We start from the raw sequence: 16373 nt of genomic DNA, 5'->3' as shown, positions 1-16373 counted from the left end.
ATGGGAAGTGGACTTGGTGAGAGTTCCTTCTTTTATTCCTTCCTTCCTGTCTCCCTCCCTCTCTTCCTCCCCCTTCCCCACTCTTCTCTTTCAGGCACAGAACACAGGACCGTGTGCATGCTAAGCATCTGTGCTACACTTGAGCCACTGACCCAACCCAATCTCTTTCTTTTCCCTTAAATTTTATGCCTGAATTAAGTAGAATCCATTCTCTGATGCTACAAAAACAAGGGACCATTATTCTTCCGTGGAGAATGAGGAATAAGCCACAGGGATAGCAAGTTCCTCGGAACACCAGCCCTCTAACTGATGGAACATCCAAAGGGTGCAATTGCGGCTCAACCACTTTCCTGCTGGGGTAGCCAGAGTCTACCTACAAAGAGAGGTGGGGGCAGGGAGCGCTGTCCCAGGGGGACTGCACCATCCTGGTCTCAGGCAGTAGCTACCTTTGTTGTCATGCCAGACCCTCAGTTTGCAGAGGTGGCCCAGGCTCAGCATGTCAGGAAAATTGAAGGTGTCTGTGTTGTTCCGCTCAAACTTGTTCCAGTTGGCTGACTGTTTCAGGGCCAGGGTCCCGCTGTCTCCATTTTCCCCAAAGATGATGATGAACACATTAGCGTCCGTGCCTGCCCCTGGGAAATACACAAGGCGAGGGCTCTGGGGTTTGGCATCTCTCCAGGAAGCCCTCCACTCTGGCCTTATTCCTGAGGCACACAGGGACAGAGTCTAGAGTCAGTGAGACTGGGGATAGAGTCAGAAGGGCTGGAAGTGGTCTGGGACTCTCAGGTGTTTCAGGGAATCATGGAGTTGGCCTGGTCTAGCTGCTTTGAGAGGCATGCGTCAGGTTTTCAGGTTAGAGGCCATGGCTCCCGGGGCCCTGTGTACATTCCGGCTGTTAAGAAAGTGAGGCAGTGAAGCATTTAGGCTGCCTTGTGATTTTCTATGTTACCCAGAAGTCAACAAAATATACTGAAGCATGACCGAATGATTAGACTCAGACATTGATCTTGTATAGCCTGTGTAGCTTGCCAATGTTGTTGTATCCTGGCAACTACCATTGTATTGATCCCAGAAACTATCATATTCTATTCACCCCTGATAAGAGTCTTAAGCCTGGCATAGACTTGTATCAGCCTCAGTCCTACTGGGAATCCTCATCCGGGTTAAGATTCGTTTCTCATTGGCCATGCCGGGTAACCTTGGCCCGGTAAGTAATAGCCAGCACTTACAACCCATCCAATCCTACCCTCCCCTTCTCATTGCATGTTGCAATTACTGTTGGTTTAGTCACAATCAGAGTCACATGGATGCTTGGCACAAAAGGGCACCTGTTTCCAGGGAGGTGTTTCATACAGGCGTTGGCCACAGTTAGGAAGCCAGAGCTCCTGGAAGATGGAGCTTCCTTGTGATGCACGTGCTCTTACCATGAACTTAATTCTCTGTCTGAGAGCATGCCATGAAGGAGTAAAACAGAGGATCCTCAAAGAATGTGGACACTGAGGACTTCTAACAATAAAGGGAAGGTCCACTGTGAGGCGGAAAGGAAGAGGAGCGTTCTAGAAATGAACTCTACCAGGTTTACTGAGCCATTGCTTATGCCTGAGATTTCTACCAGCATGGCTAATTTTGGGCAAAGAGGTCATGTGTGGTGAATGTGAAAAAGTCTGCCAAATTTTTAATGATCCCTTCAGAGAGGCAGAAGTCCTGGCTAGGGGAGGGAACGTAGGAAGCACTTTCTCCTGGCTAGATGAGGGGTATCCTCTTTGCTTAGAAGCTATTCCTCTGGGTATTCTGTCAGCTTGGTGGCTCTGTTTGTCTTTCTGGACTTGACTTTGACATTTATCTGGGATGCCCCTGTAACTCTTGTTCCAATTTATAAGGGTGAGGCTCCTTTCTCTGGCTCTCTGGTAGCATCTGGGCAACATCTGTCTTGGCCTCACCTAATGTTGTGTTAGCTCCACCAGAATGTCAGACTTAGGGGGTCCCTGGAGTCCCATCTCTATCCCCAGTCCCCAGGCCAGAGTCACATACAGATGACCATGAAGCACGGTGTGCCAAGGTGTGTGGCACTGGGGTGAGAGGCAGCCAACAAAGACAGGGAGCTGTGGGGCTCTAAGCCCAGCCGAGGCCGTGTCCCTGGAACTATCCTCTCCATTTCTATGAGGGTAGAAACTGGTTTGGTCACTGGAAGAAAATACTTTGTCCCCAGAGAGTGGAGATGATTTGGCTTTAGAAGGCTATGTGAAGAAAATGCCCTGATCAGAAGCCAGTGTCCAGTCATAATTTACAGTGGAAGGCAAGGGGAGAGGAAGCAGGTCACAACTTACCCAAGATGTCACTGGTCTTCACCGAGACTGTGTAGGACGTCCACTCCATCATCTCCTCTCCATCAATGACCGCACATATTTCACACACCAGTGTCTTCTTTCCCTTCTTTTGGGACAGCCAGTCTCCGTAGTAGAACATGGTCAGGTCCCCTGTGTTCATGTTCTTCAACAGGATCTGGGGAGAGGCCGTGTAGAAATGTCCTCTGAGATACCTGAGTGTCAATCCGTGAACCCCAACCTGAGCTCCCAGATTCAGACTTGTGGGTGTAGCGGAGGGCTCTGTTTACGTGCTCTACTGAAAGTCCCATGCCACCTGGAAATTGGAAATTTACCTGAAAAGTCTTCCGCAGCAATGCCATACAGAATGGTGTACAGAAAATGCTTGCTGAATGAGTGACAGAAAACAAAGTGAGCCAGGCTGTTGGCAGCCTAGGAACAGAGCACTGACATTTGCCAGGTTGGCGTGGATGCAATGTTGTTGGCTCAATGAAAGTGTGCAATGGCTACACAGGAAGGGGCAGTCTGAGGAGAACCAGGACAGATGGTCATGTGTGGAGGAGGGATGAGAAGACTATTTCAGACAAGCTTGCAGGATTTGTATTATAAATTAAGCCACGTTCCACCAATCCTGAGTGTATATATTACACTTTCCATCATCAGAGTCTTGGGATATGTGATGGTTTGTATATGCTTGACCTAGGGAGTGGCACTATTATAAGGTGTGGCCCTGTTTGAATAGGTGTGGCCTTTTTAGAGTAGGAGCAGCACCCTGGACATGAGCTTTAAAACCCTCCTCCTAGCTGCCTGGAAGACAGTATTCTGCTAGCAGCCTTCAGATGAAGATGTAGAACTCTCAGCTCCTCTTGCACCATGCCTGCCTGGATGCTGCCATGTTCCTGCCTCGATGATACTGGACTGAACCTCTGAACCTGTAAGCCAGCCCCCATTAAATGTTGTCCTTTTAAGAGTTGCCTTGGTCATGGTGTCTGTGCACAGCAGTAAAACACTAACTAAGACAGAGTGCAACCTTATTTAAACTAGATGAGGTCACAGGTGGCCCTGAGCAAAGTTGGATGGGGACATTTACACACAGGGACATGTGCACACAGGGAAAATGCTGTGTGACAGCTGTTGGAGCTGGAGGACAGCCAAGGTGAGATCTTATGCTGTCTTTAGAGGTTCATGACCTGCTGGCACCTTCATTCCCGTCCTTCTGCCCCCCATCCCCAAATTCAGGAGCTCTGTCACACAGCTGCAGGAATCTGTCTCACATTGTACAGGGGGCACCTGACACCAGAGCCAGACACCGTTCGACTCTGGGGCATGCTTGTGGGATTGTTAGCGGTGTTGTCTGTTTCCATGAAAACATAGAAAGCTGAGATGTGCACTGGGAGCCCTCTGCTCCATAATGATGAGTGACAGTGGCTGCCCTCTGGTCCCCAGTGTAGGGTCGTGCAAGGTCAGGGAGGTCGGCAAACAGTAATGAGGAATACAGAAACCTCCTTTCCTTGGAAGAGGCTGACGCTGTGGCTGTGTGTGGTATGTGATGTGTTCTGCATGCTGTGTGCTCAGGAGGGGGAGGGGGAGGCAAACGATGAGACCTCACGTTTCTGCTATTGTGAGTTTCTCACCACCGCCTGCTCAGGCTGCCCTCAGCCTGCCTGAGAGCCCGGGGATAAGCCACAGCCTGTCTGCCTGGGTGGACTCAGACTCCCCCAGAGAGACAGCAGAGAAGAACAGCTACCTAACAGCAATTAAGGGGCATGGGAAGACCACCACACACCCTCAGTGCCTCAAGTCTGTTTCTCTATGGCTCGCTCCGCATCTCGTGTTCCAGAGGATACTCACCCCAACCCTTCCCTATCCCAGGATCCTCCCACTGTACTGCGTTCTCTGGCAGTGATTCAGCTCTTACTAGACTCAAGCAAGGTTCATTTCCCCGATTAATTTACTCCAACGTCCATGGTCAGGACAGCTGTATGACAAGAAGGTCACCTATAACCCAATAGCATGGAGGAGCGGTGGGCAGGGACAGAGGAAGGGCACGGCGTGAGTTACCCTCTCCAGGAACCACTCTGGCCGGCTCCCCAGCCCGTCGATACGGATGCGCATCTTCGTAAAGGGAGCAATGTCCAGGATCTCCATGATGAAGGTGTCATTTTGTTCCCGCTCAAACCTGGGAGGGGCATGAAGAAGGGAAGTTGGTAAGGGAGCCCTGGCCATCCATCAGGCACTTCACCGCTCAGCAATGGTAATTCCTCAAATGCCCATCCTTTGCTCCCCAGGTAGGATCCAGAAAGACTGAGTTAAGCAGGCTTGGCTGATATACACAGCCTTGGACAAGAGCTACCAGCCTGGGTTCTAGTCCCATTTGCTGGTTCTCCGCCTTTCTTCCTGGGGCTGGGATTCCTCCCTTGAAATCTAGGGAGAATGATCTCCACCCTGCAGTTTCACAACATTATCCTGGAGACCTTAGGTGTGAAGCAAACTTTGAAGGTAAAAAGAGAAGCTTTAGCGACATTCTGTGAGTGTCAAGGGTAGGGCAGGTTGTACACCGCCCATCAGTAGATGGCAGGTTGATCTCATTTCTCTGCGAGCAATCGTACGGTTGAGCACAGTGGCTCTGGATGGGTCCCCATTCCTGACAGTTGTGAAGTGGGAGCGAATGGAAGGCCATGTTGCTCTTGTGGCTTTCATTTCCCTATCCAACGGCTGCATCATCTCAGAGATGCACTGCAGGGCCACCTGCATGATGAGACCCTCATTCCTGACTGGTGGCTCGGCTGCTGACTGATTCTTTGATGCTGCTGATGGGCCCTGGGGTGGTGCAGGTGGTCCCAAAGAGACGATTCCAAGTGGCAGTTGCTATGGTTCTCTGGGTAAGAGGCACACTTTTAAAAACAGACAACATCTGTATGTGTGAGACCATGAGTGCCACATGGTAAGTGTGAGGACTTCGCTGTCTTGGAGACAGTGTTGGTTCACAGGACACCTCTACTTGACAACTTATGCATTCATGACTGTTAGAGTTCTCTAGGGGTGGGGAGCTTAGATGAGGAGAGAGAATGACTTGCTCCTAACTAGTGAGTACACAGCATCTGACCATAGGGGCCTACGGCAAGCACCCCCATAATGCCTCTGTATGTGCATATGCATGTGTGTGCTGGCCTCCTTCTTGGGCTCACAGGTTTACTTTGGATACGTGTCTCCTTGCACAGCCCCATGCTGTGCAGAAGACACTGCTGACAAGGCCACTCCGGCATGGGCTCAACACCTCCTAGGAGCAGACACAGTAAAGCCTGGCTCGGGGATGAGATTCACACCTGGTCAAGTAAGAAATAAAGGCAGCCCCCCTCTCAACACTAACCTATGTGGATGGAGAGAGGAAGTCTTTCCACACAGCCAGGTCTCGAGGCCTCTTAGTGTGGCCACTTATTTATTTTTTCTAAAAAGATTTATTTATTTATTTAGTATGGATGCTGTTTTGCTTGCATATATGCTTGCATACCAGAAGAGGGTGCCAGATCTCACCATAGTGGTTGTGAGCCAACCATGTGGTTGCTGGGAATTGAACGCAGGACCTTTGGAGGAGTAGCCAGTGCTTTTAACCTCTGAGCCATCTCTCCAGACTGCGTGGCCACTTATAACAAGACCAAGAGCCACAGCACTGGAATTAGCCCCTGGACATGACTGCCTCCCTCCTACCTTCCCTTCCATCAGCAATTAGAAGTCACACATCGGCAAATCAGGTGGACATAAGAAGAAGAGAACCAGGCTGAGAAAAATCCCAGAAACTGGGGTCGGTTTGGGGCTTAGTGTTGGAGAACAGAGAAGAGATTAGCAGGAACCGAGCGTGCTATGGGGCCAAAGCCAGACCACACCTAGAAATCAAGCACGACCCACAGTCTCCTTGGCAGCTGGCTCCCAACGCCACATGCTCAGGGACTACTAGCATCCTTATTTGGTTCTGGTTTCCCAGCTCAGGATGAAAGGAGAAACACAACTCTTCCCTTTTAACGTAGTCATATGGGATGCTTGGTGGTCAGCACGCCACAGTGATGCTTCACCATACATCTCTCCACCTTACCATACCTGGTGACATCACCTGACCCGTGTTACATCTGACCCATGTTACATCTGACCTGTGTTACCGCAAGCTTTAACTAACAGGTCTCTGTTCTCATTGGTGCTTCATGTATTCCCAAGCTCTGTGAGTTCAAATCCCAATGACCCGGGACTATTTATTTCATCCCTTTGTGTCTCAGGGTCTCATTATAAATGGGAGATGCTAACAGTGCAGGCTCAAGGGAGCGCCCTGAATCAATAGAGGTGACAGGGCTCTTTCAGCAGAGCGTGGATACTCAATGTCAGCCATCCTAAGGCCATCATCGTGGGATTTGTGTGACAAGAGAGGGCAGGAAAGGATCCTTATCAGATTCTTCGGAAGAGCTGGAGTGTCTGTGGGAAGAAGTCTCAGCCGGGTCCGCATTGCTCCAGCAGCCTAGTCCCCAATGTTACCTCCAGCACCACCAGCACCACCCTCATGGACCTCTTGTTAATATTTTAAAGGCTGGCCACTCATTCTGCAATTGTTTTAGATGCTGAGAAGCAACAAACCTAGAAGAATTCTATCCACGCTTCGTGTCGCTCCTCCCCCCCGAGGACATCTTACGCCCACGCTGGGCACGGTGCAAAACCATGGAATGAACAAGATCCAGCAATGTCAACCATGCAGGCCTTACGGTGAACAGTTTCCAAAGAGCAGACGAGTGAAGAAAAGGCGAGAAGAACTGTCTTGGAGAGATGGTTTAGAGGCTAAGAGTACTGGCTTTTCCAGGATACCAGGGCTCCATTCCTAGCATCAACATGGACATTCATACCTGTAGAGGGCCGCAATAACATTCGCCACCACAAAATGGCGCTGGCTTCCACTGCGCCCCACGTGGAAAGCTGGGATAGCTTTCGCCATTACATGATGGTGCTGGCCTCCGCCGCGCCAGCCGACTTCCTTTCAGGAAGTTAACTGTGCGCATGTGCAAGAGTGCCTTCGTGCCAGGTCTTTGCCCACTCCGGGGTGTGCCTAGTGAGATCATGGGTAAGCAACCAATCAGGCATGGACACGCTGCACTAGGGTGTATATAAGCAGCGCCATTCTGGGGCTCGGGCCTCTCCTCTTCAAGATGTAATAAACGCTTTGCTGCAGAAGGATCCTGGTGTCCGTGCGTCGTTCTTGCTGGCGAGACGTTGGGTGCGCGACACATACCTATCTGTAACCCCAGTCTTAGGGTATCCAATACCTTCTTCTGGCCTCCATGGGCACCAGGCCCCCAAGTGATACGCAATCATGAACGCAAATAAAGCACTCACACACATGACATAAAAACAAGTAGCTTTTGTTTTCTGAGACAGGGTTTCTCTATGTAGTCTTGGCTGTCCTGGAACTCACTCTGTGGACCAGGCTGGTCTTCGACTCAGAGGTCTGCCTGCCTCTGCCTTCAGAGTACAGAGACTAAAGGTGCAGCACACCACACCCAGCTGGTAATTTTTTTTTAGAGGGAAGCAAACTGCTATGGGCGTTGGTATTTAAGGACAGCTTCCCTGGAGGAGAGATATTTACTCTTGCTCTTGAACTAGAAAAGTGTTAGCAACAGATGTAAGTCAGCTAGGAGCCCTTAAGGAGTACAGTGAGGGGAATAGAGCCATTCTGGCTGAGACAGAGTTGGGTGGAGGTCAGGTGTGAGCAGGGTATGGGTCAGGCCCCTCTGGGTACCTGGCCTTCTTCTTGTCCAGCTGCACCTCTTCTGTGCTCCCGTTGATGCCATAGAGGGTCATGAAGATATTGGAGTCAGTGCCTCCACCGACCACATCGCCAGTCCACACCGTCATTTCATACAGCACCTACGCGAGAGGGGCGTGCGTGTCCCTGACCTTCTGCTCCACCCACCAAACCACCCAACGCATCTCAATGTCCCTAGGGAGAAGAGACAGGCTTTCCACACCCTGAAGCTCAAGGCTGAATCTGGCACTGTTGACTGCCCATGTTGACTGCCACGGTCACGCATCCGGTGGGGCTTTGGCAGAGACATTGCATGTGATGGGAGCCATCACGTGTGGCCATGTGAAGGCTGGGCAGTAGACTCAGGGGCATCTAGAGCTCCATCTGAATCCAGGTCTGCCTTCTGCTAGCTTTTTACCTGGGACAAATGGGCCAGCTTTATCCTTGCTCACTCTGGAGAGATGTGTAGACACTACTTGTAGACTCATGAGATAACCCAGGCAGCTCAAATGCAACTGCTGCTGGTGCTGGGCCTGCCCGTGTGTGTTAGAACTAAATGAGCATATGGTATGGTACCATGGGCGTGATAGCCACGCAAGTATATAGCATGGCACCATTTGCGTGGTACGGTGCCAAGTGTACCGTATGGCACTGGGTGTATGGTAAGGCCATTCATGTGAGGATGCTATAGTGGTGTCCCCAGCTTCTTACCACACCCAGCTCACCCCTATGTGAGCCAGGAATGCCATGGCAGGGACGGGCTGAGGGGGCTGAGAGTTCTTCCCCAAGCCAGGTACAAAGTGGACAGTTAATTACCTGTTTCCATTTAGATTTGGATTGTGTTCCTGAAGGACCAGATTCCCTTTACCTGCAGGCCCTGAAGGGAGGGCGGAGCTTCCCCTCCCTGGGTATCTGTGTGAAGGGGATCACCTATGTGCAGCATCCTGGGGTCCTGGGTTTTTACTCATCCCTCCATGAATTCCCACAGACCAACTAGTGTCTCCAAGAGTTGGGGCAATGCAGAGAGGTGGCAGACCTGCCATATTCTGTCTCACCCGAGCAACTGTCCCATCCTCATGCTCCTCAGGAAGCTTCAGGCCATGAACTGTGTGTGCTATGTTGTGGTTGCGGTCATGCTTTGGTCGATGCTCCAAACAGGAGCCTTTGTGCAGTACCTGGACTCTTCTCCAGGGCAGCACAGAGTTAGGAATAGCATATGAGAGCTTGGCTCACAGGCCCACAGTCCATCAATACAAGGCATCATTGTGGAGAAGGGCTAGGTAAGACTGGGGGGATTATTGGCAACTAAAAGAAACCTGTCCCTTTCTTGCTCCTATCCATACGTGGAAAATAGAAGGGTCACAGTGAGGTTGCTGATGACCTGGAGAGACCAGCTTCTGAGGCCAGGTCTGCTAGCCCTGGTGTTCTCTGTGTCCCCCACCCCCCACCCCCCGCCCAGGTCCACTAGCCCCGGTGTTCTCCGGGTCCCTCATTCCTTCTATATACAGACTCATGTCCTTTTACACAATTGGCAGGTTTCCAAATAAGAAACGGAAGCAGGGTTTCTGTCACTCTGGTTGATACTCTGGAGAGACACCAGTCCAAAGGGCCCTGCAGTTTGTACAGTGGTTAGCCTGTGCTCTTTGCCCTGTAAATAGCCCATTATGGACCTGTGTTTCCCCAGACGGGACTTGGAGGAGCTGTGGCTGCCCAGGGTGTGGTGTGCCTCAGGGAGTGGCTCAGAGACACAGTGGCTGAGAAGTGGGTCAGAGCAGAAGCCCAGGATAAGCAGTAAGTTCACCCACACGATCCATCTGGCCACAGAGGGAGAAGTCTGTGTTGCAGAATGCCCTACTCCCGACTCCCCTAGTGGGGAGTGGCGGGCACGTTCCCAGTTTCCCGTGGAAGATCTTGCAATGCGGAATGCAACTCCCATCACAGGATAGTCCTGACCTTGGTAAGTGGCCTGACTGAACGGAGCTGGGCTGCTGTTGGTGCCACAGCTCATGAAGGAGAAAGAGGCACAGGGTAAGGTCCAGGAGGCCTCTGGATCACCAACCAGATGTCTGTCTTTGGATGAGCTGCCTTCTGCCTCCTGCTTCCTGCCTGATACCGAACTGACCTTTGAGATTATACAATCTATCCCAGTTCATGTGATCCATTAGACATTAAGCAAAGCTCTGGCCTTCTTAGTTTTTCTAGATACAAAGGGTCTCATGTGATAGGAACTGCTATAGTGTGAGATCCAGAGGCCTTCGTCTCTGGTGTCCTTTGCCCCGTTGTTATGCTGTGAGTGTGGAGAGCATGCACCTCTCTGCAGAGCAATGATGGTGCATGTCTGTGCAGAGCAATGATGGTGCACATTTGGGCAAAACAATGATGGTGCACATCTGTGCAGGGCAATGATGGTGCACATCTGTGCAGGGAAATGATGGTGCACATCTATATAGAACAGTGATGGTGCACGTCTGTATAGAACAATGATGGTGCACATCTGTGCAGAGCAATGATGGTGCACATCTGTGCAGGACAGTGATGGTGCACATCTGGGTAGAGCTTATACCATCCAAAGCTCTTCAGGGATGGCAAACAAACACATTACTTTTGTCCAGGACTGAGCACAGAACAAGCAATGAAGGGAAATGTTATTTGCACACGATGTAGGAGAAGACTTAGGCCCAGAGGAACCAGGAGACTTCCCCAATGTCACACAGCAGAGGACCAAAAGGGAACAGTCTCCTGGCTTGAGCTAAGTAAGTCCAACCATTTCTCCAGGCTAGTTCCTGCCAGTATCTAGTGATGACTCTCCTATCCCCTTCCCCTTCATCTTCCCTGTGCCTTGCAGGGCACACACATACCTTCTTCCCAATGTTCACAACCATGGCATCCAGGAGGTCAAAGACACGGGAGGTGACACCATCCCCTCGGTCCTTGGCAAGCCAACAGTTGCAGCGTAATGTGTACTTGGTACCCTGGGTAGGCACTGCCAAGCACAGCTCCTCCACCAGCCAGCAGCTCTCAGGGGAGGCTCCATCGTGGCCCAGCTGTAAGGCACACCATCCCTGTGAGGATCTTGGCAGAGCTGGGAAAAAAGCCTTCCTTGCTCGGTGTCCTCTCCCTGCCTTGCACTCTCACACCCAGTCTTTCCTCCCAATATGCTGGATGCCTACCGGCCAGAAGACCTTCCACAGAGGAGATTTCACAGTTAATCAAAACATGACCGTGGTGGGCCTGATCTCATCTAGTGAGCTCTTTAAAAGAGACTGTGGGTGTTAGGGCTATAGGAAAGCAGGTCATTCAAAGCAAGAGAGCTTGTCTCCTACTGTTCTGATTAAAGCCATGGACAGGTTTTGGTGAGTGACATAGTCAGGGACTGACAGGAACTGAGCCTCACTCCTGCAGCAGCAAGGGACTGGATCTGGCCAACAGCTTGTTGCCTTGGAGAAGGATGGAGGTGAGGTCACACTTTGCGTTCATTTCAGGAGGCCGAGAAGTCCAGGCCGGACTCCTGACCCAGGACAGGAGTTGTTGTCAGTTACTAATTTGATGGTAACTTGTTACACAATAATGAGAAAACGGGTACACAGGGTATCTATCTCTACTGAATGGGCAGAAATGGGAAACCTGAGGCAACCCCACCCACTGATGGTGAGGGCTGGAGACTGGCCTCTAACTCAGAGGGGCTCCAGGTTATTGTTCTGTTGGTCCAGAGTTCCCCATCCCCATGGGTCAGCCAGTTTTTTCACTCCCCAGGGAGAGTCAGCATCATGGGGGCCCAGGGCCAGCACCTCTATTTTCTTGATGATGCCCACATCCAAGCCACCAACGTAGAACTCCTCCACAGAGCCACAGCTGAAGCCTCGCTTCCCCTGGGGAAAGTCCAGCCAGATGCGGTTGGTACGTTCATCATCTTCCCCAATGAGCAGGACAAAGGCGCGGCTATCAGTGGCTGCCTCCTTGTGCTTCCCAGTAGTCACTGATACATAGTAGGGGATCACTGCAAGAGACCATGGGGGTTAATGTCACGACAGGCCAGCTGGCCAAAGGCCTTGGGCTTGGGAACTTGTAATGACCTTGGGAGGGCTCTCAAGGGTCCTCCCCTTCCTTGCTTCCTCAGAGAGCAAGTGCACAAAAGCCTTCTAGATAGGCTACAAGTTCATTGTGGTGTGTGTCTGCTCTGTAGGGATGAGGTAGTCCGTAATGCCCAATGGAAGACCAAAGAGAGTGTCCTTGTGTCCCTTGGAAGGTCAGGCTTTTGAAAGCCTTGTTGGCCAGTTATCTGACTTGAAAATTTCCCTCTCAGACAAGGAAGAACAAAAAACTTCCCACCAGGTCTAGGGGTTTCCATGCCCAGGCTAACCACTGTTGAGAAGGAAGGTCTGACAGAAAGCAGGAACTGGGGACTACTAATCAAAGTGTATTATACCCGTAACTTAGCTGAGGGAAGGTCCAAGGGCATCTATTTCTATACCAAACTAGATTAGTTTGTTCAGCAAACAAGCTTGTTCAGTTCACATCGCTTAGACTTTAGATGCTCAATAAGGATTCATTCTCCTTCTTGTCAAGGGTGGTCCTGATAGGTAAGCCAGTGAGTGATTGCTGGGTGGCACTCAGAGGTAATTGTTTAAGGGTCTGACTCTTTTGGAAGGAGTGCCCTATTCATTCATTCTGCTTGGTTTGAGGATGTGAGGGCCAGCGCCTCAGCTCTCATCTTAGAGGGCTCCCTTGGATGGCCTTTAGGGTAGGAGTCTTTTATAAGGATTCTAGAGGGAGCAGGTTATAGGAACCAGCTCCCTGGGCACCCTGGATCTGTCCTTGGCACCCTGGAGCTGTCACATCCACTTTAGATTGCCTTTGAATTTTTTTATGCACTAGAAAAATGCTGAAGTTGTTTAGGCCATGGTCTCCAGTTCACTGTCATTTGCAGTTAGCAATGAATAAGTCAAGAACCCCTCTCCAGGCCTGTCATCCCAGCTGACAGGAGTCAGTGCCCTGCTGCCAAAGGCCTAGGTTACACCATCTGTATCTCTCTGAGAGTTATCCAGAGCAGCCTATCCTGGCTGGAGTCACTGGCACAGCACTCTGTGCCAACAGCTGTTTAACTCCCCTGGCCTCCCCACAGGTGACCACGGGCCTTTGTTAAGGACATCTACTTTGTGGATCCTGTCATTTTTCACACACCGAGAAGGCAGCATGTGGACAGAGTCTCGATCTCTGTGACCCCCATGCTGTCCTAGAGGGTGACATTGCACTGGTCACACTCTTAAATCTAAGAAGGTCTTCTACATGTTCGAAAAATGAATATAGAACTACCTTATCTCAGAAATATGACCTGGGAAATGAATTTCTCAGGGCATCGTTTTATGGAGGAAGCAAACACATAGGCCATGAGACTGACTTGTCCAAAGCTGGTTTTAGTGTCAGAACCAGAAATGGATTATAAGTCCCCAAATGAACAGCTTGGGCTCTCTCTCCTGCACCGAGGAACATACAACATTAGACTTTGGGTATTAGACACATGAGAGATTCCAAATGTTAGCCCTGCTTTCTGTTGGGTTGTCCCAGATCCCCTAGCCAGTTCTGAGAGTCAGGGTGAGGGCGGAGTTTAAGACAACACCCTTCTGATGGATTAAGGAGATTATCCCCACAACATGATCTATTGCTTCATTTGTAGGGAACTTCTCTCTGCTCGGTCGCAGGGCTGTTGAACGTGCAAACACCACAAAATACAAAGTTCTAGGCCTGCTTCATCAGTAACAGTGGGGCTGTAGCAACAGCCCATCTTAAGAATAGCTTAAGGTCATTTTCCTGGGCCAGTTCATTTTCTAAAGAGCTCCCTGCTCTGCTTACCGGGGCCATCCTGAACATAGTCAACCATGGGTCCTGTCACTGTGTCAATGTCCACGTCTGCCATCTTGGAACTCAGGGCGATCTCCCAGAAGTCAGCCGGGCTGCTGCAGTTGCTGCTGCGGTCTCCAGTGTACTCCTGCAAGGAAAAGTGCAGCCTGGCTTCGTTGCAGTGCCAGCATCTTCTACTCCAAGGATCAACCCTGAGTATAAAGAGGCCTACAGGCTGTGGCTGCAAGGAAGTCCCAGCACCCCTTGGTGGTACCTTCTCATAGAAGAGCCTCTCCAGCCGCCCATCCTCCTTCTTCAGGGATAGCCAGCGCCCACACAGGAATAGAAACTCATCCTCATTGGTGTCATTCCATATCTCCACCTTCTCCACATACCAGTCGGCACACCACTTGGTGTTGTCATGGCGGAGCTTGATCTTGTAGATGACACCCAGGTCAGCGGCCTCGATGATGAAGGTGTCAGCCTGGAGGGTTCAAAGATGAGGGCTTGGCGGGGATCGCACTTTAAGCCCTGGGACCCCGTCTACTAGATTCCCAGTTTGAGTGGACGATCCCTGATGAGAGAGTCCCTTCTAGAACTGAATCCCAAAGATCAAGGTTTAGTGTCCAAGTTCAAGATTCTCTTCCTCATTGGCCTAGTTATAGCGCCCACTCACGTAGGACACTGCTTCATGTCCTTACTGGGTAAGACTGCCTTTGCCTGGATTTCTCTTGGGAGAAGCCTGTGGGTGTTTGGGAGAAAATGTCTCATGAACTGAGTGAACTATTCGAAGGCTATGTCCAGAGCGGATGAGGAAATGTTGGCCCAGGTCTGTTAGCCAGAAGCTTCAGCCACCAAACTGATTAAAGTCAAAGCAAGCCCACACTCCACTTGGCTGCCTCTGCGTTAAAGGAGGATCTTAACGTGCAGCAGGCCAGCTCTCACAGAGGGAAATCAGAAGCCTTCTGGGGCCTCGCCCCTTTGGGGACAGCAGACTGATTGTGGGGCAACATACTCTGTTATGGAGAGGAGCCGGCCCCATCTCCATTTAAGTATCTTGGTGTCTGCATCCCACTGAATGCCAAAGGTCAGGTGAGAAGTTTTAGACACTGCTGTGGCTTTTAGGTACAAGGGGAAAACTATAACACAGCAGCGCCCTGTGGCACTGCTATGGTACATGAACACAAGTACAGAGAGAACACCTGGAAGGACGAAGAGAGTGTGGCTGCCCTTTAAATGTGCTCGGTGGCCTGCTGGGGACATGGCAGTTGGGCTGTGTAGGGCGGGTACTGAAAGTCTACAAATAACCATGGTAGACGTGGGCAATGTCCATGACCTGTGTGACCCTGGGGACATTGAGGTAAGGTAGTGTTCTATGAGCACTGGGTGGGCTGGTGGGACCTTCTGGGGACCAGGTTTGGCTTTATACAGTGGCAGATGCGGAAGGGCCGACAGTGATGGAGGAGTCTTCTGGGGAGACTCTCTCAGACCAGGCAACCGATTAGATGTAGGCAAGGAGAGGTTGCTGGTAAGAAAGGTGCATCAAGAATGACTCCTGACCCCCAGAGCAAGTGGCTAGAGACATGGAGGCTTTCAAGTCCTCAGCGATGGACCCAGGAATTCACAGTTAGTGTCTAGGCCAGATGCGGAGCAAGGAAACCAGGGACTGAGCATGGTGGTCCATGCCTATGATTCCACAACTTGGGAAATGGAGGCAGGAGAACTGTCATGAGTTCCAGGTCAGCTCGAGTCACATAGTTGAGTTCTGGATTAACCTGGGCAAGAGAGTGAGACCCTATCTCAAAAGGCCCCAACAAAGCAAAGGAAAAACCAAATTAACTAGCAAAAACCCCAAACAACAAAACCAAAAGAAACAAAGAAAACGGGATAGGGCAGACTTATAGAGTGGTGTGTGTGTGTGTGTGTATGTATGTGTGTGTGTGTGTGTGTGTGTGTGTGTGTGTGTGTTATGGTGTGTGTGTGTGTGTGGTGTGGTATGTGTGTGTGTTGTCTCTGTGTGTGTGTATTGTCTGTGTGTGTGTGTGTATGTTTTGAAATGAGAGAATAGATTGTATCATATATATACATATACATATATATACACATATACATATGTATATATATACACATATACACATACATACACATATATATATTAAATTTGGTGTTTATATTTATTTATTTATTTATTTATTTATTTATTATGAGTACACTGTAGCTGTCTTCAGACACACCAGAAGAGGGCATCAGATCCCATTACAAATGGTGATGAGCCACCATGTGGTTGCTGGGAATTGAACTCAGGACCTCTGGAAGAGCAGGCAGTGCTCTTAACCACTGAGCCATCTCTCCAGCCCCATCTTATTTATATTTAAACCATTTATTCTCTGTTTTCGTTGAGCATCTATTATTTTCCAGGCTCTGACATGGAC

General features: G+C 50.3%; 1 protein-coding gene across 3 annotated transcripts in view; it reads right to left on the bottom strand.

Moving 5' to 3' along the window:
* Positions 1–16373, bottom strand: part of Loxhd1 (lipoxygenase homology PLAT domains 1) — a 153113-nt gene that overhangs the window by 29361 nt on the left and 107379 nt on the right. For 2 of the 3 annotated variants that reach the window (NM_001414400.1, XM_087592288.1), the window contains 8 exon segments: positions 447–632; positions 2328–2502; positions 4386–4503; positions 8098–8225; positions 10962–11147; positions 11892–12100; positions 13954–14089; positions 14216–14425. In NM_001414400.1, the coding sequence (NP_001401329.1) occupies positions 447–632; positions 2328–2502; positions 4386–4503; positions 8098–8225; positions 10962–11147; positions 11892–12100; positions 13954–14089; positions 14216–14425 (1348 nt within the window). 3 annotated transcript variants of the gene reach the window in all.

The sequence above is a fragment of the Rattus norvegicus genome, chromosome 18 (assembly GCF_021556685.1).
Source record: "Rattus norvegicus strain SHRSP/BbbUtx chromosome 18, alternate assembly SHRSP_T2T, whole genome shotgun sequence".
In the NCBI taxonomy this organism is placed as follows: domain Eukaryota; kingdom Metazoa; phylum Chordata; class Mammalia; order Rodentia; family Muridae; genus Rattus; species Rattus norvegicus.
Note: the sequence above shows the minus strand (reverse complement) of the source record. Positions and strands in the feature narration are given on the sequence as shown.